General features: G+C 43.3%; 1 protein-coding gene across 7 annotated transcripts in view; it reads left to right on the top strand.

Moving 5' to 3' along the window:
* LCP2 (lymphocyte cytosolic protein 2) overlaps positions 1-24,764 on the top strand; it is a 581,277-nt gene that overhangs the window by 397,189 nt on the left and 159,324 nt on the right. For all 7 annotated transcript variants that reach the window (XM_085617865.1, XM_085617869.1, XM_085617864.1 and 4 more), the window contains exon 11: positions 19,546-19,568. In XM_085617865.1, the coding sequence (XP_085473991.1) occupies positions 19,546-19,568 (23 nt within the window). The remainder of the gene's footprint in view (positions 1-19,545; positions 19,569-24,764) is intronic.

Raw genomic sequence — 24,764 nt, 5'->3', positions numbered from 1 at the left:
AAACTACCAGTTCGCGTTGAGAAAGCTGCAGCTCGAGGAAAAATCTACTCGAGCAGCAGAAAACTACAGCTCGCACTGTGCAAGATGCGATTTTCAATGATTGCACAGTGCCGGTTGCTTGTCCGCACTGTGCAATCATTGAAAACAACATCTTGCACAGTGCGAACATGTTACTTCGCAGTTCGCGAAGTGCTACGCGTAGCTCGCGTAGTGCGAACTTCACTTTGCGTAGCTTCGCGAAGTGCTACTTCGCGAACTACGCCCACCCTTAGTTCTGAACCTTTGAAGATAGCCCGGAAATGTTCCAAGACACCACGGTACGGGTTGTAAGATCTGATATTATCGATGATATATTAGTAATCGGCCCCGGTTCATTAGGGAGATCCAGATTAGGTGTTATTGATGTCCCCAGTATATCCACACACTGCTCAAAGAGGTACCCTGAACCCACAGTGATTCCCTTCCCACTTGTACATCCCTCTACGTACTTGAGTATTGGGGCCCTAGTTAATTCCTTGTTCCATAAAGGACCCGTATAGTGGATGGTGTCCGAGGTGGTAAAATCTTGTTGCTCCCTCTTGCGTTCGATGTTACCTGGAGGTGGCGCCAGTCAGTCTACCCCATCAGATTATGGAGGGGTCAAAGGAGTTGAATGCTGGAATGCTATATCTGTACTGTGAAATACCGCGATTGTTATCAAATACAGAGGCCTGCTTGGGCAGCAGAGAAGGTTGGTAGAACAAACCTAGGGGAACCATGCCCATTCCCCTTTTCTGACCATGTGGCGCCTGGACACTTCCACGATACCTCTAACCAAATCCGGAGATCTAAAAGTGATCACTACACAATCCCCTGCCAGTGCTTTGGGTGGGTAGCCTACCCAAGGGATTCGGCGAGCCATCTTAAACTCTGAGAATAGAGCTGAGTAATTCCACTGTAAGAGGTAGGACCCTTTTTGTTTCTCAACCCAAGAAGTCACCCCACAAAAAAGGAAGTGATTACAGCTATAATATACCTAGCATCTCCATACGAAGGCATTTTCATGTATCTTGCAAGGCCTTTTATATCAAGAGAGAGGATGTTCCGATAAATGCTCTGTGTAACTATCTTAAAGATAATATGATTGCAGTGTTTGATTAGAGGTGTCACTAGACAAGGGACATGAGATATCGGGGCAGAACTATACGGGGTAGGTAAGCACTAGGGATAGAGAAGGGCGATCACTCTCATGATTCTGTGCGAAGTCTGAGAGGGAGTTGTTATTTGTTATTGTGAAACCTTTGTAAGATGCCAGAAGCACAAACATGACAATGGAATAACCAACAGCACCAAGCAGATCCCTCTGCATACTAGATGGTTACCTTCAACTATTGCTCACATGCCGGGTTAAAATAGTGCTGGAACAGCTGACTGGTATTGCAGTAGTGTAACTATATACTATGGGGCAGATTTCCAAGCCCCTTGCACCAGTTTTGCGTCACTTTTAACATGGGAAAAGTGATGCAAAAATGGCAGTCCTCATGCTAAGCATTGGGAAACTGGATCAGTCAGACAAGGGGACCAACAGGAGCAGGATTAAGAGATAAGAGAACTTGAGGAGAGTACAGAGAACTAGAATATAAATAATTGATGGCACATCAGGGCATTACCACAAGAGCTTTGTAGATTTCACAGTATGCATAATATTTTTCAGATTTTGTCAAATGTGTACTTTTATACAGTGCTCACTTGTGTCTCCCAAAGACCAGAGTAATGAATTTGGTTTTGCCTTTGGTGTGGAGAAAAACAAATACATTTGAGTCACACCAATACTACCACCTAGTCATTTTTAAAGCAAAGATTAGGAAAAATGCACAAGAAAACGGCCACGACTGCAGAACATTTTATATGTACAGTTCTTTTCACAGTGAAAAGGACAACAGGGAACCACACATGCTCATGTTAGAGGGTACAACAGGTCTGGTTACCTGCGAGAGCTTAATCCTAATTGATACTAGCATAGTGGTGAAGACTTGAAGTTAGCACACACTGGGTTAACATAGTGGTGAGAAGCACAAGTATTATCATCTTATGAATTCTAGTCAACCTGAGTGTTTGGTTCAGGAGCAGCACTGAATGTTCAAGAGGTTCATCCTCATTGGTGTAAGCACAGACATAAAGCATTGTTGCCAGGGCCAACAGGGTAGTAGTAAACTTAGCTACTATTATCCATGAGAGAAACATAGCTACCGGAATGGTGGAATATCTGATCCTTGAATCACTGCTAAGGCCTATATTCACTAAGTGGCTCTATAACCTCATCGCCTACGCTAAAACTCTAGTTGTTCGCAGCACTGAAGCTGCAGCTACAATGGATGCCCTAATAGAGACACATCTGGTAGTTGATTACATGTGGTAGGCACCTGTTCTTCAGAATGAGAAACGGGGGACGGGGGCTCTGGACCTCAGTGTAGGGTTGTTGAATGTGGTTTCCAGATCCCCACCTGTCAGTGTTTCCCACTATAATAGCAGAAACCATGCAGTTACTACATTGCTCCACAAATTAATACCACATAAATGGCACAAATCAGGTGTTTTGACCCAAAATGAAAATTAACTTAAATATTTAAGGAACTCACCTAAAAACTATTTACCTCATCTCTGAATGATCCAATTTACTGCAATATGCTGGTCAATTAACGGCCCCGAACTTGCTCCCAATCAACAGAGGTTTGTTTAAATTGTTCAACACAATTGCAACAATAAGCATACAAAAAATAATTCTAAGTGAAATCCAATTACCGGATCAGTTCAGCACAATATCCTGGCCCTCTGACAAGGCTGATTATTCTTGGACCCTTTCCTTTTTACAGAACCCAGCCCGGACGTGTATCAATATTTCTGAAGTGCACGTGTACATTGTGCCCTCTCTCCTTGACTCGCTCAGCACCTTTAGCAATCACTCGTTCAGTGGTCATTCCTAGAGGGAATCATTAGCCTTCAGTAAATCAGTGTTTCTTAAGGTATCATACATGGAAATGTAAAGGTTCACTACCATGGCTCCTACACCATTACTCAGCTGTGTCTCACAATTACCACTCTGATGCCCAATACTACATATCTACAAACTAGTTTCATGTCAACCATGCATCCAAGCTATATGACATGGTCTGCACATCTTCTCATAGATAGCGATGTTCATGCTTCACCCTACACAGACTGTAACCCGTGAATACATCCAGCGTTCTCATTTGTCACAGATTTGTACATGACCATAACCACTGTCCCCATAAGCTGTGGGCTGTCTAGCCATCACTACAATGATTATGGAATTATTTTGTGACAGTTAGACTGCTTTTACTTTAGATTGACCTCATCATCCATAGAGATCCTACAGCTCACTATTTCCTCATCATGATGATAAATTACAATTTCTCCATTTATTATGCACAGTTTTTTCTCTTATCAATTGGATCATGTTCTGTGTACACTCCTAAAGAGTTGCTTTGAAATGCAGCTGGTGCATTATAAAGACCAAAAAACCTAAGCTTCGGTTTAGAGCGGTTCAAGCTTATTTAAATACATTATTTTACTGTTCTCTTCTTTGATGTCTACTAGATCGTTTTTCTCAGTTCTAAGTTATTTAACTCCTTGTAGTTAATCAAATAATTGAACAATAATATAATAATAGAAGGAAACTTTGATGATAATATAATTTCAAACACACGCATTTATTTAAATACATGCAACAATTGCCTAGATGCTTTCTCTGGTGACAATTAATATGTACGTTTTCTTTAATATACTGTTTTAGATTTTTTAGTTCACTTAAGTTTTATTTCAGTTATTAACTCAAATGAGCAAACATAGTATTACCTTGTAAAAGCTAAATTTCAGGTATTAACTCAAATAAGCAAACATAGTGCTGTTGCTGTGATTACTCTTCTGTCTTCTTCAAACTGAACCCATTAAAATACTCTTGAAAATCTTCAAGGCTAGCCACATGTATTATTCTCATTTATTCTTCTGCATAAATGTCTCCCTTACAGAAACACAGTTCCTATTTCTTTTCACTTTAAAGCTCCCTGACAGCATAATGATTTAAACTTATGAATTTTCACATCAAACAGTGGGGTCCTGCATTGTATATCAGATAATTCTTTGGATTAATGAAAAAGAAGATGCATTAATGATTCTAAATCATTTGTTTTATTTTTTATACCCAGGCCCTTCTCTAGTTAGTATTGTTGCTGTCTCCTGAGGCGGAAGCCGGGAGTTTTACTTGTGTCTTGTAATTTGTTTTAAACCTGTTCCGATCTATTTTAAAACTCACCGTCACTCCGGTCGCACACCGGTATCCCCGCACACCGCACAGCTGATCCAAGAGCTGCCTCGGTGTTTGCCGCCATCCCGACAAGCCCTTGAGCCTGGCCACGCCCCCTGACGCTCGGCCACGCCCACCATCACACTACTTAAAGCGCAACTCTGCCCCCACGCGCATTAGTACTGTTGCTGTCTCCTGAGGCGGAAGCCGGGAGTTTTACTTGTGTCTTGTAATTTGTTTTAAACCTGTTCCGATCTATTTTAAAACTCACCGTCACTCCGGTCGCACACCGGTATCCCCGCACACCGCACAGCTGATCTAAGAGCTGCCTCGGTGTTTGCCGCCATCCTGACAAGCCCTTGAGCCTGGCCACGCCCCCTGACGCTCGGCCACACCCACCATCACACTACTTAAAGCGCAACTCTGCCCCCACGCGCATTAGTATTGTTGCTGTCTCCTGAGGCGGAAGCCGGGAGTTTTACTTGTGTCTTGTAATTTGTTTTAAACCTGTTCCGATCTATTTTAAAACTCACCGTCACTCCGGTCGCACACCGGTATCCCCGCACACCGCACAGCTGATCCAAGAGCTGCCTCGGTGTTTGCCGCCATCCCGACAAGCCCTTGAGCCTGGCCACGCCCCCTGACGCTCGGCCACGCCCACCATCACACTACTTAAAGCGCAACTCTGCCCCCACGCGCATTAGTACTGTTGCTGTCTCCTGAGGCGGAAGCCGGGAGTTTTACTTGTGTCTTGTAATTTGTTTTAAACCTGTTCCGATCTATTTTAAAACTCACCGTCACTCCGGTCGCACACCGGTATCCCCGCACACCGCACAGCTGATCCAAGAGCTGCCTCGGTGTTTGCCGCCATCCCGACAAGCCCTTGAGCCTGGCCACGCCCCCTGACGCTCGGCCACGCCCACCATCACACTACTTAAAGCGCAACTCTGCCCCCACGCGCATTAGTATTGTTGCTGTCTCCTGAGGCGGAAGCCGGGAGTTTTACTTGTGTCTTGTAATTTGTTTTAAACCTGTTCCGATCTATTTTAAAACTCACCGTCACTCCGGTCGCACACCGGTATCCCCGCACACCGCACAGCTGATCCAAGAGCTGCCTCGGTGTTTGCCGCCATCCCGACAAGCCCTTGAGCCTGGCCACGCCCCCTGACGCTCGGCCACGCCCACCATCACACTACTTAAAGCGCAACTCTGCCCCCACGCGCATTAGTACTGTTGCTGTCTCCTGAGGCGGAAGCCGGGAGTTTTACTTGTATCTTGTAATTTGTTTTAAACCTGTTCCGATCTATTTTAAAACTCACCGTCACTCCGGTCGCACACCGGTATCCCCGCACACCGCACAGCTGATCCAAGAGCTGCCTCGGTGTTTGCCGCCATCCCGACAAGCCCTTGAGCCTGGCCACGCCCCCTGACGCTCGGCCACGCCCACCATCACACTACTTAAAGCGCAACTCTGCCCCCACGCGCATTAGTACTGTTGCTGTCTCCTGAGGCGGAAGCCGGGAGTTTTACTTGTGTCTTGTAATTTGTTTTAAACCTGTTCCGATCTATTTTAAAACTCACCGTCACTCCGGTCGCACACCGGTATCCCCGCACACCGCACAGCTGATCCAAGAGCTGCCTCGGTGTTTGCCGCCATCCCGACAAGCCCTTGAGCCTGGCCACGCCCCCTGACGCTCGGCCACGCCCACCATCACACTACTTAAAGCGCAACTCTGCCCCCACGCGCATTAGTATTGTTGCTGTCTCCTGAGGCGGAAGCCGGGAGTTTTACTTGTGTCTTGTAATTTGTTTTAAACCTGTTCCGATCTATTTTAAAACTCACCGTCACTCCGGTCGCACACCGGTATCCCCGCACACCGCACAGCTGATCCAAGAGCTGCCTCGGTGTTTGCCGCCATCCCGACAAGCCCTTGAGCCTGGCCACGCCCCCTGACGCTCGGCCACGCCCACCATCACACTACTTAAAGCGCAACTCTGCCCCCACGCGCATTAGTACTGTTGCTGTCTCCTGAGGCGGAAGCCGGGAGTTTTACTTGTGTCTTGTAATTTGTTTTAAACCTGTTCCGATCTATTTTAAAACTCACCGTCACTCCGGTCGCACACCGGTATCCCCGCACACCGCACAGCTGATCCAAGAGCTGCCTCGGTGTTTGCCGCCATCCCGACAAGCCCTTGAGCCTGGTCACGCCCCCTGACGCTCGGCCACGCCCTCCACCACCCCTTTATCATGAGATGGTGTCTCTGGCCGCGCACGGTCGGGCCCAGGGCCAGAACCCTTGCTGGATAAAGCTGCCCCGAAGGTAAGCTACTCTCGTCGGGACCTTCTAAGTCTCAGACCCCCCACTTCCCCCTCCTGTGAGTATGTTCACGACCTGAATGGACCATTCATCAGCTGTACTCACTGCCACCCAGTCCAACTTACGCTTCCTATTCGAGCCTCCAAGCTCTCAGCCCTCAAACTCGCCTCGCTGAATTGTCGCTCTCTCCCTAAACATGCGACGCTGATTAACCACCTCGTAGAAGACCATGACATAGACGTCCTTTTCCTGACGGAAACGTGGCTCTCTTCCCACTCAGATTCAGATATGGTGCTAGCAACCCCACCGGGCTTCCTCATCCAGTCCCTACCACGTCCCTTAGGTAGGGGTGGTGGTGTCGCCATTATTCATCGGGACCATTTCCTCTGCAATACTAATGACGCGCATATTCCTGATTCGGAAAGCCTGCAGTTCATTATTAAGTTAGACCCGACTAACTCTCTCTCAGGGATCCTAGTATACCGCCCCCCTGGTCATCCAGGTCCTTTTGCTAGCTCTCTCCTGGATTCAGTAACTACACAAGCCCACTCCATCACTAATTTTATGATAATAGGAGACCTGAATATTCATTTCGACGACCCCTCAGACTCGGGGGCTATCGACCTGATCACTGATCTGGCGGCCCTTGACATCCGCCTTCTAAACTCTGGAGCTACTCACATCAAGGGTCACTTGCTGGACCCTGTGTTCACAAGTTCCCTCACTATGATAGCTAGTGAGCCCCTTCCTCTCCCTTGGACGGACCACTTTTTAGTCTCCTTCCAACTTCCGGGGACTTTTAGGAAACCTCATAAACCACCCACTTATACCAGGGACAGGGCCTGGTCCAGGCTCCCCACCGAAGATTGGGCCAGGACCCTAAAATCAACCACCCCTGCTTACGCAGAAGACCCGGATGTCGCCGACAGTAAATATAGAGAATGGATTACTACCTCCCTTGATCTTGTACTCCCATTTAGGACTCGGGAGGACAAAAATGGGAAACTTGGCTCCGCCCCGTGGTATACACCGGAACTTCGTCTTTTACGCAAAAACTGTAAGAGAGCCGAACGACTTTGGAGGAAAGACTGGCAGCATGCCAGCAAGGAAGCCTATCAAAATTCAGTCAGAGTATATAAAACTGCTATTAGGCGCTCTAAAGCTTCCCACTATGAAACTCGGATAAAAGATTCCACTAATTCAGCCAGGGAAGCTTTCCTAATTGTAAAAGAGCTTCTGAAAGTTCCAACCACTCCGCCCTCCAATAGCCCCCCTGTGGACCGAAGCGACGAATTAGCCACCTATTTTAACGACAAAATTGCCCGTATCCTTGCATCCCTTCCTCCCTCATGTCCCCCTAGCTACACGGACACTGGTCCACCCTCCACCCAGTCTGGAAGCAGTTTACGCCCTCAACTGGCGACATTTAGACCAGCAACCTGTAACGAGGTAGAAGCAACTTTGACCAAAATGAAAAGCTGATCACCATTGGACCCTGTACCCTTGAGATTCCTTAAAACTGTTACCCCCGCCATCATTCCCACGATCACAGACCTTATCAATAGCTCACTTGCCAGGGGTTCGGTTCCCGCTAGCTGGAAGAGCGCAGTGGTGAAGGCACTCCTAAAAAAACCCCAGCTAGACCCAGCAGATATGGCCAACTATCGGCCAATCTCACTCCTCCCTGGTATTAGCAAGGTAGCCGAGAAACTGGTCAACAGACTACTGTCTCAGTTTCTCGAGGTAAATAACATCCTACGGCAATCCCAAACTGGGTTCCGCCCGGGCCACGGCACAGATACTGCCCTTCTCGCCGTCATCGAAGAGGCAAGGCGCATACTTGATTCAGGAGGGTCAGTGGCAGTGATCCTCCTGGATCTTAGTGCAGCCTTCGACACAGTCAACCATCGTGTCCTCCTCAATCGGTTGACGGCGGCAGGGCTGACCGGGACGGCACTCAGATGGATAGAGTCCTTCCTTGCGGGGCGCACGTTCCAGGTTTGGGACGGCAGCCATCGCTCGTCCATTCTTCCCCTCATGAGCGGGGTCCCTCAGGGATCCTCCCTGAGCCCAACGCTTTTTAATGTATACATGGCCCCCCTTGAAGACGTGGTGATCCCATTCGGCATAAAAATAGTGAGCTACGCTGATGATACACAGCTGGTCGTCTCCCTATCCCAACTAGACGACCACCCAGCCTTACGGAAATTCACGGATGGATGTGTGAGTCATCACTAAAACTTAATGGGTCAAAGACCGAAGTGATGCTCATGGGAAAGCAATGGGTGACCATCCCCCCAGCGGTCTGGCCAAACGCGTTCGGAGAAATTCCTACCCCAAAACATGAAATTAAGACTCTAGGTGTATGGTTAGAACCCGAGCTCTCCATGAAAACGCAAGCGGCCAAAACTGCAGGAACCTGTTTTGGGCTTATGCGTACTACCCGCAGGATTCTCCCCCTACTCCCACCCGCAGCCAGGAAACTACTGGTCCAAGGGCTCATACTATCACGTTTGGACTACAGTAACATGATCTACTTGGGAGCCCCTGAGGCCACGCTGGCGAAATTGCAGCGAACACAGAATGCAGCTGCCCGCCTACTCTTGAACCTTCCCTCCAGAGTGTCAGCGAAACCGGCTATCAAGGCCCTGCACTGGCTCCCTGTGCGCCAAAGAGTGGAATTCAAAGCCATGTGCACGGCATTTAAACTGATCAATGGAAGTGGCCCTTCGATCCTCAACGACCTGGTTACTCCATATAAAACTTCCAGATCCCTGAGGTCTGAGAATGAGCACCTAGCCTACATCCCCAAATTTAAAAAGACACGCACTGGAGGTCGACGCTTCTCAGTAAAAGCGTCCACTGGATGGAACGCCCTTCCACGCACCCTTAGATTGGAATCCAATTATCTTATTTTTAGAAAAAAATTAAAAACACTTTTATTCCCTAAATAAGGCCATCCTCCTTCTTTCCTCCCTTCCCATCTGGACAGCAAATTTTATAGCGCGGGGATGCCCTTGGGTCACCAGGCGCTTTACAAATCGCTAAATAAATAAATAAATAAATAAATAGTATCTATCTCAGTATAAAGTTTAACTGCGTTGGGTATAAATCTATGAATCTCTTCAGCATCCCCCTGCTGTGCAATGCACTTTGAAAGGAACTGTCAATATAAAATGTCCTGCAGTCTTTATTGTTTTATTTTTGTATTCTTCTTAATCAACTCTTAATAAAGTAGTAGGTTGTCAGATTGGTGTGGCTCCTACTAATTTTTTTTCTCCATCTTGAAAACAATTTCATTGCCCTGGTCTTTGAGATGCATAAGCTAGTACTGCAAAAAATCTGAAACATATTAGGCATACTGGGAAATACACAAACATGTTGTAGTATTGCATTGATGTACAATAAACAGTAGCAGCTGCTACCGGACCCAGGTGGTGAGGCGGGTGCGGGAGGCGGGGGGGACAAAAAAAGAAAACCTATACAAACAAAAAAACACCGAAACAGCCGCAGCCCCTCCTTTGTTCTCCGTCCCTCCGTCATCTTCCTGCACTCCTGACCAGCAGCATGAAGCACGCGCCCTCCCAGTCTCCCTATAGATAATCATAATGCTGCGATGCAGCATTGTGATTGGTCTGAGCGCTATGGATCGGCGCTCAGATGGAAGGGTTTGCATGTTCCTCACCAGGCTGTGTATTGCAGCCTGGTGGGGGACATGCATAGTGCGTGGGTCTGCTTGGGGCAGCCCGAGAGGGCAGACCAAGAAGTCTTGTGCACTTTAGGAGTGAAAACCACTCCTCTCCCTACTCCGCCAGCCCCGCCTGAGAGCCACTGTAGTATATAGGAAAAATAAAATGATAATAACAATAGTTATCATCATTTTATTTGTCCATTTTTTCAGTGGGGCGATGCTTCGGTGCCTTAGCAGAGGAGCCACCACTGACAATAAATGTTTTATTTTTCCCTGATTTCTCTGACATTATTTGAATCCACATTTTCTAAGATTATTACTGAAGTGTCAGAAAATTATTTGTGGAATACACATGTATATATCCTTCAATGAGTGAAATTGATAAGTTAATACATTCAGGTAACTGGGGGGGGGGGGTGCCATTCAGGTTTTCTTCAATGTTAGAACGTTTTTTTTTTAATAAACAATTTTCCCAATGTGTCTAATTTTTGTGTCCAAAGTGGCCTCAAGGAACCCACCAAACTATTTAGGGCACGTCTATTTATTTTTTTAGAGCAGTCAATGAGGAGTACACTTCCACAATAGAAGCTTTTATGCCCTGCCAGCCTACCCAAAGCATCTGACAGGACTGCAACGGGAGAGCCACATGCAGTGGGATCGGAGCAGTCAAACCAACCTCTAGGTCGCGGTGTGGCAATTGTCCCACTTAAGATTCGCTATTTTAACAAAGTCCAAAGCCGCTAAAGATGGCCCACCAAGGTGTGGCCCGAGCACCCCTTTCCCACATATTTCCTTTCATGCCAACTCTTTAAAGACTAACAACTTTAAATGTAACTCAGTCAGTAGGGCTGTGTCTGGTGTGTTAACGCCACTCCAAGTGAATTTAGTGAGTTGGTCTCTCCAATGTGTATGTGTGCGGGAAGTCATGGGAATATTCAATGAAAAGGGAGCTGGGGAATAATCTGTGAGGGTCCTGGCAAGGTAGGAGATGGACTCAACCCAACCCATGACATCCTTAGAGGCAAGTCAGTAATCCATGCTAGAGTAAGATCCATATACCATTGAGTGATATGAATAATTTCTGTTGATCTGAATGGCAGTACAATATATAATTAGCAGTTCATACTGATGCATAGTGTTGGTCAGTTCAGTTCATGCTCGGTCATGCCTGTTTATAGCCCTGCCAGTACACTCTAGATCAGTTTACATTGTGACATTGAAATCACCTCCCCAAATATGGGTGAAGGGGCAGCAACAGCAAGGGATTTCCCAACTGCATCCAAAAATTCAGATTCATTGAAGTTTGGGCCATACATATTTGCACAGCTCATATAGCATACCCTCGACTTGGAAAAATGTGCCTTGATCAACTGTTGAATTGCTTAAGGATGTAAATTGAAGAATCTATCTGACTAAAATTGCCACTCCTCTTGAATAAGTTTAGAATGAAGAAAAATAGCAATAGGAATGCCACCTACTTATGAATTTGCAGTGTCTGACAGATGGGTTTCCTGCATCAAAGCAATGTTCACTTTGTATTGCTTGATATACACAAGAAATTGTCATGTCTTGCAGAACTCATTAACGCCACTTACTTTCCATGTCATGAAATGTACCTTGCTTTTCAGCTGATTATTGTGCATTGGAGGCATGCTTAGGGAGTCATTCATCATTTGGCTTTCAGCCAACATGCACTACACTCAGAGTATACACCAATGATACTGTTTTGTCTCTTTTATAGGCTTTCGTATTACTGTAACCCCCATCCCCCTACATCGGGCCCAACTTCCATGATAGTATCCCCATGTTAACTCACAAGCAATGTTGACATAACACAAATTAAGTTTTTTACCAGCATTTTGAGAAAGATTTAGACCTTTAAGGGAGGCGAGAATCGCATTATATAATACCGAGGACTAGGACCAGCAGAGTATACAATTACCATTGACTTGACTGTAAATGAGCAGATTGGCACATCATTTGTTTGAGGACTGGCACGCTTCGGCCAGCCCATTGATTGACAGTGTATAGTATTGTTACAGAGCTGGGGCCAATACAGGCACAGCAGAAGGGAGGCCACCACTGGCAGTCAGCAATGCAGCAACATCACCAAAATGAAAATATAGCAACCAAAGAAATACCTCTTAGATGGCTACCATCAGTCCTTAGCTAAGTTGTCATTCCACGTCACTGTAAAGACCTGGAAAGGAATTCCCTACGCGGTCCCCCATTCCTCTGCCAGTAAAAATGTGAAACTTGAAGTGTGCATCTCTCTTGGGGATTTAAATATGTCAAGTTTGAATTATGCATTAGTCGCAGCTGGCCAGGATGGAGCATGGCATACGGAATGTTCATCACACACAGCTTCTCTTTTACAGGATTGAATTTCCACCTTGTGTCTTGGACCAGTTGTATGAAAACCTAGAAAAAAGATAGCGAACTGCCTTTTATGCTGAATGTTCTTTCTTCTGTTGCCAATTGTAAGATCCTATCTCAATCCCAAAAGTTCAGTAGTTTGATGAAGCTTGGGTGAGGGAGAGCTCCAGGAGATGGCCCAGGACCTAATGATCAGTTGGCACTGCAAATACCATAGGCAGGTTGTCTGGCCTGAAGATATCAATCAGCATGCTTTGATAAAGTGTTCTGCTTTTCCCATATTTGCAGATTCTGGCGTTCCAGATTGGAGTAGGATGCTGTGATGGTATTAAGCGTCATGGTCCTTATTCTTGGCCTCTACTTTCTCCAGCTCTAATTTCAGATCGCTCTGTTGCTTGGCTTGCACTGCAGCTTCGTCCTCTATGTCTAAAATATGACCTTTCACCAGGTCTAGTCGTCTGTAGGCTGAGAGATTGACATGGGGAAAGCAAGTCACCAAAATGTCAGGCAGGGTATTGCTGTACGCCCATACTTAAGTGTTGCTGTAGAATGCTGTGTGCCAGTTTAGGCAGTATGTACTTCAATACGCTTAGATATTATCAAATGGGTTGGGCGTGCACATCCCTTACAGACCTCTGCAAAGATCACCAAAAGTAGTGAAATTGAATGCAGGGTCAAGGCAGCAGTTTAAATTAGATCTGCTCAGGTGGTATCATTGCTCCCACCACCCCAGCTATTAAGAGTGATAACACAGCTTAGTATGAGTCTGGGCCTCAGCAATGTGCATCCTAATTCCAGCCTACCAAGCAAGGTAACAATCACTCCAGCTACCACTTCTTGCCCCCAATAGCATGCCTTGTGTTGTTGCTGAGTGCCGCTCATGCCGGACCCTTCTGACTCATTTCTTCCCTGTATGTGCGGGCCCACCAATCCCTCTATATCTCTTCTCCTAGCAGGTGAGGGATTCGACCAGCAGCTGGCTCCTGAGGCTGCATCTTCAGGCCACACAGCGCAGGGCATGGTGACTCCCTCTCTTCAAGGTACAGTCTTGTCTGAGTTGGCTGCCAGTGTCCCTGCCTAGGCCACACCTGCTGCACTTCCTCCAGCTCGGCCTCCCTATCACCAGGAGGGTATGCTGTGCTTAGTTGTGTCGCAAATAAGTACTGCATTTAGGCATGTAATTTATAACTGAGGATGGCATTGTTGGCAGAATGCATTTGTCAGACTAGCATTCCATCCTGGAGAACTGATTCACAAGGTGGCCATCTTGATTGGCATCCTCTAGCGCACCCGAGATAGATGGCTCTCTACTACATTCTGTCATGGACGTCATTTGAGACCCCAGGCTTGCTTTTTTCTGACCACTGACACTGCCTTTGTGAACCTGGTCTCAGAAGTCTTGCAAAGGCATTGTCAAGAACATAACAGAAAAACTGTGCTGTTATCTGCACTATTTACTTTCTGCAGCTCCTAAGGCAAAGTGAGGCAAGCAGCACTAAGCTTGATAAAACAAATTATAAAGCAGTGTAATGTAGACATCACTTCCTTGGAGGACATATGATGTCACTTCCTGTGATGTTATTGGGTCAATAAAAGTTATCTGATGTCACTTCCTCTACACCAGAAACGTTGGTTAATTGATGCCCTGCATTTTGTTTTGATCTGTATCTTATTTTGAGCCACTTTATAGAAATGGAATTTGGTTAAGGAAATGCGTGGAATTTGGCCAGAGATGGAAGGCTTAGAGCTTTGTCTAAGTTCCAACACACATTTACCACTGAACCCAATTTTCACTTTAGGAGGCAAGATTAGTAGTACCCAGCCTGTTGATAGTTCCATAATTCACAAAAAGGCACACAAAGAAACATTGGACTTATCTAAAGATGGGTGTTAATGAATCATTATGTGAAATTTGGAGCATTTCCCCAATGGTCCCCCATCTCATAATGTCATTTGTAATGTCATAAATGATGCAATTTATGATGCAATTTAACATGTTATGAGTGATGTAATATGAGAGGTCATAAACGTTGCATGGTGGCCACACATGTTCTAGTTGCTCCATAAATTATACTGGTGAGTTTCAGTGGCTTTTCAGTTTCTAAATGTTAGCTTTTCTGCTATTACAATAACTAACTATATGTCAATTAAAACTTCCTTTTTTTTCAGTAAATTTTCAGGGAGTTTTAAACAGAAGCTAAAATCTCATTACATTACCTAACTATAACATCTTTTTAACCAGTGTTTTTTTCTAAAACTTTCTAGGGAATTTAGGGTAAAGTAAGATCCTATTACCATAACCTTATTCACTTTGGGTGTTCCACAAGGTTCTGCATTGTCCCCCACACTCTTTAACCTATTCATGGAGCCTCTGACGGAAATTTTAAAATCATCCAGCATTCAATATCATATGTATGCGGATGATACCCAACTATACCTGAAGATCACCTACTCCAAAGACATCCAGTCCCTTAATTCAATCCTGCTGGAAACACAAAGTTGGCTAACACGCAATCACCTGAAGCTTAATGCTCTAAAAACGGAATTCCTTCTGATCTCACCCCGCAACCAATCCCTCGTCATGGAACATTGGCTGAATCAGCTGACGGCTCTTAACTGCTGTCCACACCTCGTGGACTCGGCATCACCTCTGGGTATCATTCTAGACAAAAGCCTGAACATGCAGAAGCACATCAGTTCTCTTACCAAAGGAGCGAACCTTCAACTCAGTTTACTTAGGAAACTCAAACCCTTCCTCCCTGCTCATGACCTCAAGGTTGCAGTACAAGCATTAGTGATCTCAAAGCTTGACTATGGTAGTGCAACACTCTGTGACCTGCCTAGAGCGAGGACGGCTCCTCTTAGGGCTACCCTCAATTCTGCTGCTAGGCTTTTAACTGGTACAAAGAAATACCACCACATCTCTGCGGACTTGCGGGAACTGTCTTTGCTTCCTTATGAAGCTCGGATCCAGTTAAAAATTACATGCATGGCTCACAAAGCCATCCACTTCAAGACCCCGCTGTACCTTGCATAGAAATTGGAACTCTCTTGATCTTCTAGAGCCTCCAGAAGCGCCAGCACCCTTTTGCTTAAACCTCAAAAATAAAAAAAAGGACCTATACCCGAGCCTTCTCGGGGTTGGCTCTGAGGATCTGGAACTCCCTTGCCCCAGAAGTCAGGGTGAATCCTTCTACCATCTTCTTAAAAAATAGGTCAAAGGGCTCCTGATGAAGAAATTTCTGCCTTAGCATGGCTCTGACAACGGATTCTGGATCCATACCCATGGTCTCGGTTCAGCACTTGGGTCATGATTAGGTCGGACAATTCTAGACTTTGATTTTGCCTATTGGTGTGTCTACTTTTCCCTCACGAGATTGTTTGACAATGTTTGACTTTGATTCTGTCGATTGGTCTTTTCTTTTTTGTATGTTTATACCCTTTGTTGCATTATCTGTAATATACCCCTATGATGCATAATTTGTAAAGCGCTCTGATACCCTTGGTGGTCATGTTTGCGCTATATAAAACTTTCAAAATAAATAGATAAATAAATAAAATAAAACTTTGGGTTTTTTTCAGTTATTTTTGGGGAGTTTTTTAAGCATATCCACCAAATGCCCTCACTAAGCATAGATTTTGATCATGCTTAGTAAGAGGTTGAACACAGTGCTTGTCCTGCGACCAGGCCTTTTGCAAACTCCGACAGGTGGCCAACCACTCTCCATGCATGACTCTCTTGTATGCTGCTCTTTCCCAAAATGCAGAACACAGGGATAGAATCCTTGAGTCCGGAACTGGTGGCTGAAGCATTCCTGTTGTTGTAGCGGCACGCCAATCAGATATCTTGGTTCTGCGTGCTGAAGGGGCAAATGGGTTAAAAGCCCTCTCAGAGTGTTTTATTTTTTTTAAATTTGCAATACCAACAGTCCAGATATCACAATATTTTAACCTTTAAGTTCTCAAAAATGAATTAAAAGACTTATACCAAATCACAAAAAGTAGGCTTTCTAAGTAAAGACCTAGCTTTCTTCCCACTTTGGTGTATTTATGCTCATCCCTTTTTTTCTTATTGCCTCCCAAAACTCCTATGGGAAATTTAATGGAAAGTGTCTTGGGACCTCCCTTTTTCTCTGCCCTCATTTGAGGGATCACCCTAAAACTTTCATGAAGGAGCTAGGTGGATGATCTTTTTTTGGAAAGTTTAATAAAGATTTGTCAAATGTTGCCAACTTTATCAGCAACACAAAAAATGCTTTTCCTATGGAATCTCTGACATTATAACTAGGCAGTGGCGACTGCTTGTGCCATCTGCCATGTTGTTCTCTCATAGCACATACCTTTGCTTACCTGCCCATGACAAATTGATGGTTTTGACCCTGAGAAATGGCACAAGTTAGGGTCGTGCTGTGTCCACTGGTAACCGTAACTGGCGAATGTCAGTGGTTTTGTGCATTTGAGTCTGAACCATAACACATTTTTCAACAATGGCTTCTTTTAGTGAATTTAATTGGTTCTGTTCTGCGATAAGGCCCTTTGCCAATTTGGCTACAGGCAGTCAACCCCGGGTTGGCCGCAGGGCGTGGCCTACTATGGTACATGTATCTATCTGCTATATATTATTCACATTACACATGTGGATAAGAATTTGTCTAAATGTGCTAGAGAAAAGAACCATACTGTGGTACCAAGTTGCCTCCCTTCTGCCACAGACATTGTTTTTCTTTCTTTCCTAGTATGTTTGAATCAACTTTGAAAAAGGCAACAAATCTCCGAAAAGGTGTTCAATTATACTGTGCCATCTGTGCATAATGCATATTTGTGTTTCTTAAGAGAGTGATCTGCTTAGGCAATGGCTTTTTTCTGATGGCCGGATATGCAAGTGAACTACAATTGTGACACTACTAGAATATTTTTAGCTTCAGAGGGGGAGTCCTAATTGGTGTTTATTTTGGCATGATGGGAGTCAAGTGTACTGAAGTCAAGGTGGAGGAATTATTTGGTAAGGGATGAGGGTGAATAGGGGGTGATATACATTATGGCTAACAGGAGCTGTGAGAGTGTGCTGATGAATAAGAAAGTCATCAATGACTTTCCACAGGAATGATTAGCTTATGAGGGTGGGGTGGGGTTGGTTCACCATAGCAGAGGCAAAATGAAAGAGAGGAATTGAGACCCCCGAAGGTAGTGCTGAGAGCGAATCATCAGTGAAACTAAACAAGTTCTTCAGTCGTGCTCTGTAGTGGGTGTGTTCAACCCCCTCCTGAGCATGCCTTTTGCCACCACGGTGACCAACTTTGCGCTGTGCTCCGGCACGGTCCTGCAGTCAAACCCCCATGGACATCCTTCACCCCAAAAATTTCCAACTCACATTTTTAAAATATATTATTTGCAGTTGCATAGTACTATGACCGGATCCTGCTGTACCGAAATGGTGGATGGGAAAAATGGCCCTTTAGCCAATCAGAAGGCCTTTTTTTTTGTGGAACTGCTGGGTGAACCGTCTAGCTATACCTAACTTTATTAACTTTTCAAGGCCAACCAGAGGGCTTATTTTAACTCAAATTTCACAAAAACAGCTTTACATATTTACACCAAATCACAAGAGACATGCTTTATGAGTAAATTTCTAACTTTGCAGTGGTCAGGTATTTTTTTGCTGTAACCCTACCTGAAGAAGTCTATAGAAAATCTATAGGGATTTAGAGTTTTGGGACCCCCCATTTTATCCATGCCCCTGCTTGACGGATCAACCCCACCCCTTTCCATGCACAAACTTGTTAAAAAGTAGAACCTTTTTGGAAAGTTTAATGGAGATTTGCCAAACGGCACCAAAGTTATTAGCAACACAAAAATGCTTTTCCTGTGGAGCAGCTGACCTAACTATAACTACCCAGAGGCGATCAACACTAGGTATAAATACATACAAAAATACAATTTGGGTGACAGTTTTTGCCCGGCGCTTAGTACCAGTTACTGGTCCCCACCAGTATTTTTTACAAACATTAAACAACACATTACTGAGATATCCACAATCGCAACATTTCACAACAAGTCTTCTTGGTTGATTCTTTAAGTTGTGTTTATTCTTTATTTAACTTAATTCTACATGTCAATACATTGTAAGTGATCATGTACAAGGACATTAACTTTCAATTGCATTAAAAGGAGGAGCTTAAAAGAAATTTAGGAGACAGTGATAACGGAAGATGAGAATAATTTAATAAATGGAGAAATGGGAATGATGGAATAAAATTATCAAAACTCAAAATTGAAGCCCTGTAGAAGCGCAGTGGAGTTCGAAACACGTGTTGGCTTTTGTATGATCACTTACAATGTATTGACATGGAGAATTAAGTTGAAAGAAAGAATAAACACAACTTAGAGACTAAACCATGAAGACTTGTTGTGAATTGTTGCGATTGTGGATATCTCAGTAATGTGTTCTTATACACTTTAAGAGCAGTACCTTTATTTGATGCGAATCAGAATTTTATCAGATCAATTACCTATTATGTACTGTAAATATGAGTTTAACACATTAAAAGAGAAAATACATTTTTGAATAGAGCACCAACATTTGCTATACACAAAATCACATTAGACAATCACGAACAAAAACGTGTAATCTGTGCCCATCTGTAAGTAGACGTTTGTATAAACAAAGGGGAAAAATAACGTGTACCTGATTTCACAGTTGTGCCAGTGTTTACATGACAACACAAATAAGGTTGCAAGGAAAGTTATATTTTTAGGGTGAATGAGAATTACATGTATAGTTAGTATGTGTGAAAATTCTGCGATTTTTCAAACTTCAACCTATACCTAACATTTATGTTTTTTTGACTATTTTTCAGGCAATAGAACTGTACCAGAGAAGGTATTTTAATTTCATCTTTCTGTTTTATTTAAACATTTGAAAGTAATATTTTGAATTCTCGTTATTCATAATATTCTCATTTGACAACTGTATATGATCATATTTATTTTTTTGAATTAATACAATTTTTCAATTACATAACTCATAATCTTTAAAATAATGATTGATAAATAATTTGTTGTGCATAAGGACTGTTAGGCACATCAAGGTTCCGCATGCCTTCCCCTACTCCAGGGTTCTCCAAAGTTGGTCCTGGAGTGTCAGATCCATGACAGAATTTTTTAGCCTATCCACATTTAGATAAATGTAGTTATCTTAAAAGTCTGGAATGGATACGGTCCCTCCAGGACTGACTTTGGAGAACCCTGCATTCTAAAGTCTATCTCCTAGTTGATCATCCTTTACAGTTCCGTCTTCCATATCATTTCCATAGCTTCAGTACCCTTTGCATGAGTAAATATTGTTAACGCAGTTCTTTGGTTAATGTTGTTCAAAGTCTGTGGTTCCAGCAATTCTCTTCTATAAAGGAATGAAGGCTTTTTGTGCCCTGCAGACACTCATCATCTAGGTTAAGCCACTCCTCATCCTTTCCACTTTCAGGAATTAAAGGTGAAGTGTTACATATACAATAGAAAAAAGGCCAAACAAAAGGCTCAGCAAAAGTTCCTAATCATAACATCACTTTGCAGGTAGGTTGCATTGTAGCCTAAACACATTTAGCAGCCCCCAGGGATAGAGCACTGTGGAGCATATAAGGAGCTACACTGGCAGGTGCCATCTTTCCATTCACTTACCACCCCGTCCTTCCCCACACCCTACACAGGAGCATGCACACACATTTACCATCTGCGCAAAGCAGGTGTTAAATGTGTGCTCTAAACTGCATAGAAAAAGGAAAAAACATGCAGAATCCTACCTTGTAAAGCCAGGTCAACCCAGTTATTCACCATTCTGTGATGTTTACCTTATAATTGCAAAGTATTCATGGGGCGTTACCTGGGAGTAATGATAATTGCAAATGCAGAGTTTTCACCTCCCCAATAGCATGCACCTCTTAAACAGGACCTTAAGGGTATGGCTATGCTTTTGTGAACATGTACAGGGGGGTCTATGTTCTGTTGGATATTTTGGGCCCAATTCCCAAACTGTATCTTGTAGTATGTAGTACATAAGATAACACTACTAACCTTTGATCTCGTACAGCACTCTGCTGCCTTTTGGCTAGGTTTGTGCTATTAAAATACAATACGCACACATCCATCCATACAGTAGTACTACTTACTGTGAAATGCAGTCAACAAACCTATCGGTGGGAATATCCACATTCACCTCTTTGCTACTTGTCCCTCATTACTAGTTAAGGACTAAATTCTGATCCATATGAAAACGTGCTTGCACAGGGATCAGAATTTCGATTTGTGTGACACTTCCTCATACTTTTTCCCTGATAAATTCAAGCAGGCCTAACCTGCTGAAATTTATAAGGAGAAAAGGCCAGAAAAAAAGGCAAAACATATAGAATTTGGTGTGTGGGACACTGGTTCTGCAGGTTATGCTTTATTTTCCTGTTGAAAGCTTGAAGGTTTTCACCACATGTGATAAATAATTCACCCTGGTGTGATGCTAATGGCATTTATCAAATGTGGTAAATACCCTATTCCAACATACTGGTCATGGGAGCCTTAGCAGTAAATGTGGCAGGGACAGGGGGAAGTGGCAGAACATTGGGGAATATTTGCTACAAAACAGGAAAGGTGTAGAGATGGGTAAGGAGAGCTTTAGAGAGGAGCAAGTTAATACAAGCACCCTACCACAAAAGAGTAAGACCATTGCTAGTCACAAACTAAACTTCTAAGGTTACTACAGTTCAAAATGCCAAAAAGCAGTTGTAAATGTTCTGCAGCCCAGCTTTGGAGCAAGTCTAGCACAACACATGTCCACTCACAGGCACTGCAACACACTTTCAAAACACTTCTATATCAAATAATGAAGCCTGGGACTTAAAACATCCTATAGGAGATAAGGTTAAATAATTACATTACTTTATTAAAATAAATAAATATATATAATTACTCTTAATGTTAAAATATGTTATATTTAAATGTATTTAAAAAAATGATAGCTTATTTAAAAAATAAAATGTAAATAAAACATTAAAATTATATTAATTCAAACTAAATATTTTATGAAATCTTACTAAATAAAATTTGCAAAATATTAAAATGCTTGTGATTGTAAGATGTCTTTACATTTTGTTTACAAAATATTTTTTAAATTAAGTAAAACTAGAGTAATTATTACATTATGTTATGATCATTTAATTCCACTAGTTAATGTGTAGTAACATTTTACTTTATTAGTTCGAGATAATAATTCAATAAATGTAAATGTTTTACATGAAAATAATCACTTTTTTTTAATAATGAATAAAGTTTATTTTTCCCCAGTAATTTACCATAGGGAGAACCCTTCCTGAGAGTAAAAAATGCAGTCTTAGATATCTTCAACTTTTGAATCTAGAAAGTGGAGACTATCAGTTCTACACTTAGGTGGAAAACTGCACTCCGAGATAGTGAATAGCAAAACCCTGTATATTTACAGTTAAATCCAGCAGTAAATTTACATGCGAGTAAATCTGCATCTGTAAATGTACCTTTGTGGATAGGGCCCTTTCTCTGCTTGTTGCCACATCTTCCATTGCATTTTTTTAATTCCTGGTGGCATGTAACGTAACATGTGTATTTGTATGGTGCACAGTCACCCAGAAGGGTATTTTGGCACTGAGTTACAGATGTTTATTGTCACCCAACTCAATGCCACTCAGAATGATGAAAGGCTGAGTGGACCCATCAGGATTTGAACCTGTGACCATAAGGTCAAACACAGGGCCCTACAGTGGAGCATTAGTCTGTTATGCCACTAGACCCAGCTGAAACTTACTTTGTTATGCATTTTTGAAAATATTTTTTAGTGTAATTTTAGATGAAACAGTACTCCTTTCCTCTTAGATAATAAATCAAATAGCATGAAATTGGTGGACATTTCAATGCCTTTCTAAGAACTGTGTATTGTCATGCCATTTCAATTTACCAGCAAATAGGTAACAAACTAGCATACAGAGACTGTTGCACTTCCAGTGCCAGAAAGTCTTTCATTATAGTGAACAGTAGTGGTGATATCAGGCACCCGTCTTGTACCCCTTTTTATACTAAATCTTTCTGAAACTATCATACTAGCCAACATCCCAGCTCTTAGCCATGCATGCAAGTTCATAATACGCCTAGTCCGGTCATCACCAAGTAAAAATTCTATCAACATGTACAAGGACAACTCAACTGTTGAAAACATTTTCACTGTCTAATGCAACTGTATAGTTTTTCATTAAACTTTTCAATATCTGTCTCTCATGGATGAAACCCCAGTGGTCTTCATGTACCACACTCAGAGGGACTAACGCAAGCCCATTGGCTAATAGTTTGATTTCTGTCTATAATAACACTGCTGTTCTGTAAGATGTGCACACTCTAGGGTCTCTTCCCTCTTTGGGTATGACTGTGACATCTGCATCACTCATGAACTCAGTTGCCTCTCCCTAGATAGATTGAAGCTCTTTCTTCAGGATTGGTGTCAGGTAGTTTAAAAATGTGTTGTAAAATGTACCCATAAATGCATTAGTAGTTCCGGACCTCATCAGTATTTAAGGATCGAACTAGGCTACTTCTTTGTTCAGACCCCTTAATCATTACATCTGGCTGTGGAGCATTCTATCTTATGCCTATTTAAAGAACTGTGTATGACACTACCAGAAGGATCTGCCCTTTGCCTTATTTCCAAAGACTAGTTACCGATGGTATCTTGTAATACAAATGATGCGCCTCTATTTCTTTTTGCCTGCAGTGTTTTTGCTAAGAAGGAATGGGCTTTATTACCTTAGTAGTATTTTGCTCCTTCATAGGATCAGGCAAGTCATTTTCTGATTTACTGTTTAATAGAGTATTTAGCTGGCCTCTGAGCACTTTTCTCAGGTAGAATTCAGTCCATGTGATTTTGTGTTTGTTTTATGCTTCCTTGAGTTCTTTTTTCTAGTTATGTTTGTGTTAGTGCACTGTTCCACTTATCTGCAGCTGTTAGAGCTCTAACTTTTATCCTTAATACATCTTTCAGGGTTCCAGTAATATGCTGTCAGAACCCATTTGGGGTCCATTAGGCAAGCAGGGGCTACTGGGCCTCCACCATGGGGTATAGGAAATTTGCCTCTGATTTCCTCTAGTCTGTCCTACTATGGCTTTGGAAACAACTCCTACTGCACTTGAATCTCAGTGATAGGGATGGAAATCAGCACAGGCTTCTCAGAGAGGAAGCATGGTGGGTGCTAAAGTTCAGGACTCAACAATCACACAACTACTCAATAACTGTTTGTCTTAACCCAGTGCTTTACTTTCAAGAAAGCCACGTACTCTAATGCACAATAGAACAGACTACTACACACACAATATATGCAATTTAAAATGTGGTGTCCTGGGCATTGAGGCCTGGCTGTAGCGCTATCTGCTATCTCTCCATGGAGCCCCTCTTTTTCTGGCATAGACTGTTCTCTGGGATTAAAGCAGTAGTGTGTTTATGGCTCCGATGCAGGTGGCCCCTTCCATTGTAAGTGATTTTCAGTTTCCCACAATTCATTTGTTTAGTTCTTATGCAATTCTGTTGCTCAATTCTTGACACCCTTGGTGGATCAGTTCATTTGGGCAGCACCCGTGTTTGTCTCTGGGCAACCACTTCTTTTGGATTCTGGGAGGGAAAGCATGTGAATGGGCATCTCAATCACGGTCTCAGAGTAGACTGCAGGCACCAGCCCATCAGACATGTCCTAGGTAATACTGCTGCTGCATGTCTCTATTCTCACAGTCAGGGATGACTCTGGAACACATGGCAGCACAAATTCGGTGCTATGATTTTCTCTGAAGTCGATCTGCGGAAAGTTGGGTGTTCATAATTTTCTCTCCTAACTTTGCCGGAAAGGGAAGCCGTGTGAAAGGGTGGTAATTGTTGGGATCAAGTGGGTTAAAGCTGGGTTTCTTCAGAAGGTCAGAAAAACTCCAGTTTTAAACAAGATGGAAAAGATGGCTGAAAGGTAGCGTGATATAACTTCAGGAGCCAAGTGAATCACCCTGTGGGGACATGGGTCATTAGGAGAAC

Source organism: Triturus cristatus, chromosome 7 (genome assembly GCF_964204655.1).
Source record: "Triturus cristatus chromosome 7, aTriCri1.1, whole genome shotgun sequence".
In the NCBI taxonomy this organism is placed as follows: Eukaryota; Metazoa; Chordata; class Amphibia; order Caudata; family Salamandridae; genus Triturus; species Triturus cristatus.
This window is presented reverse-complemented; position numbering and strand designations above follow the sequence as displayed.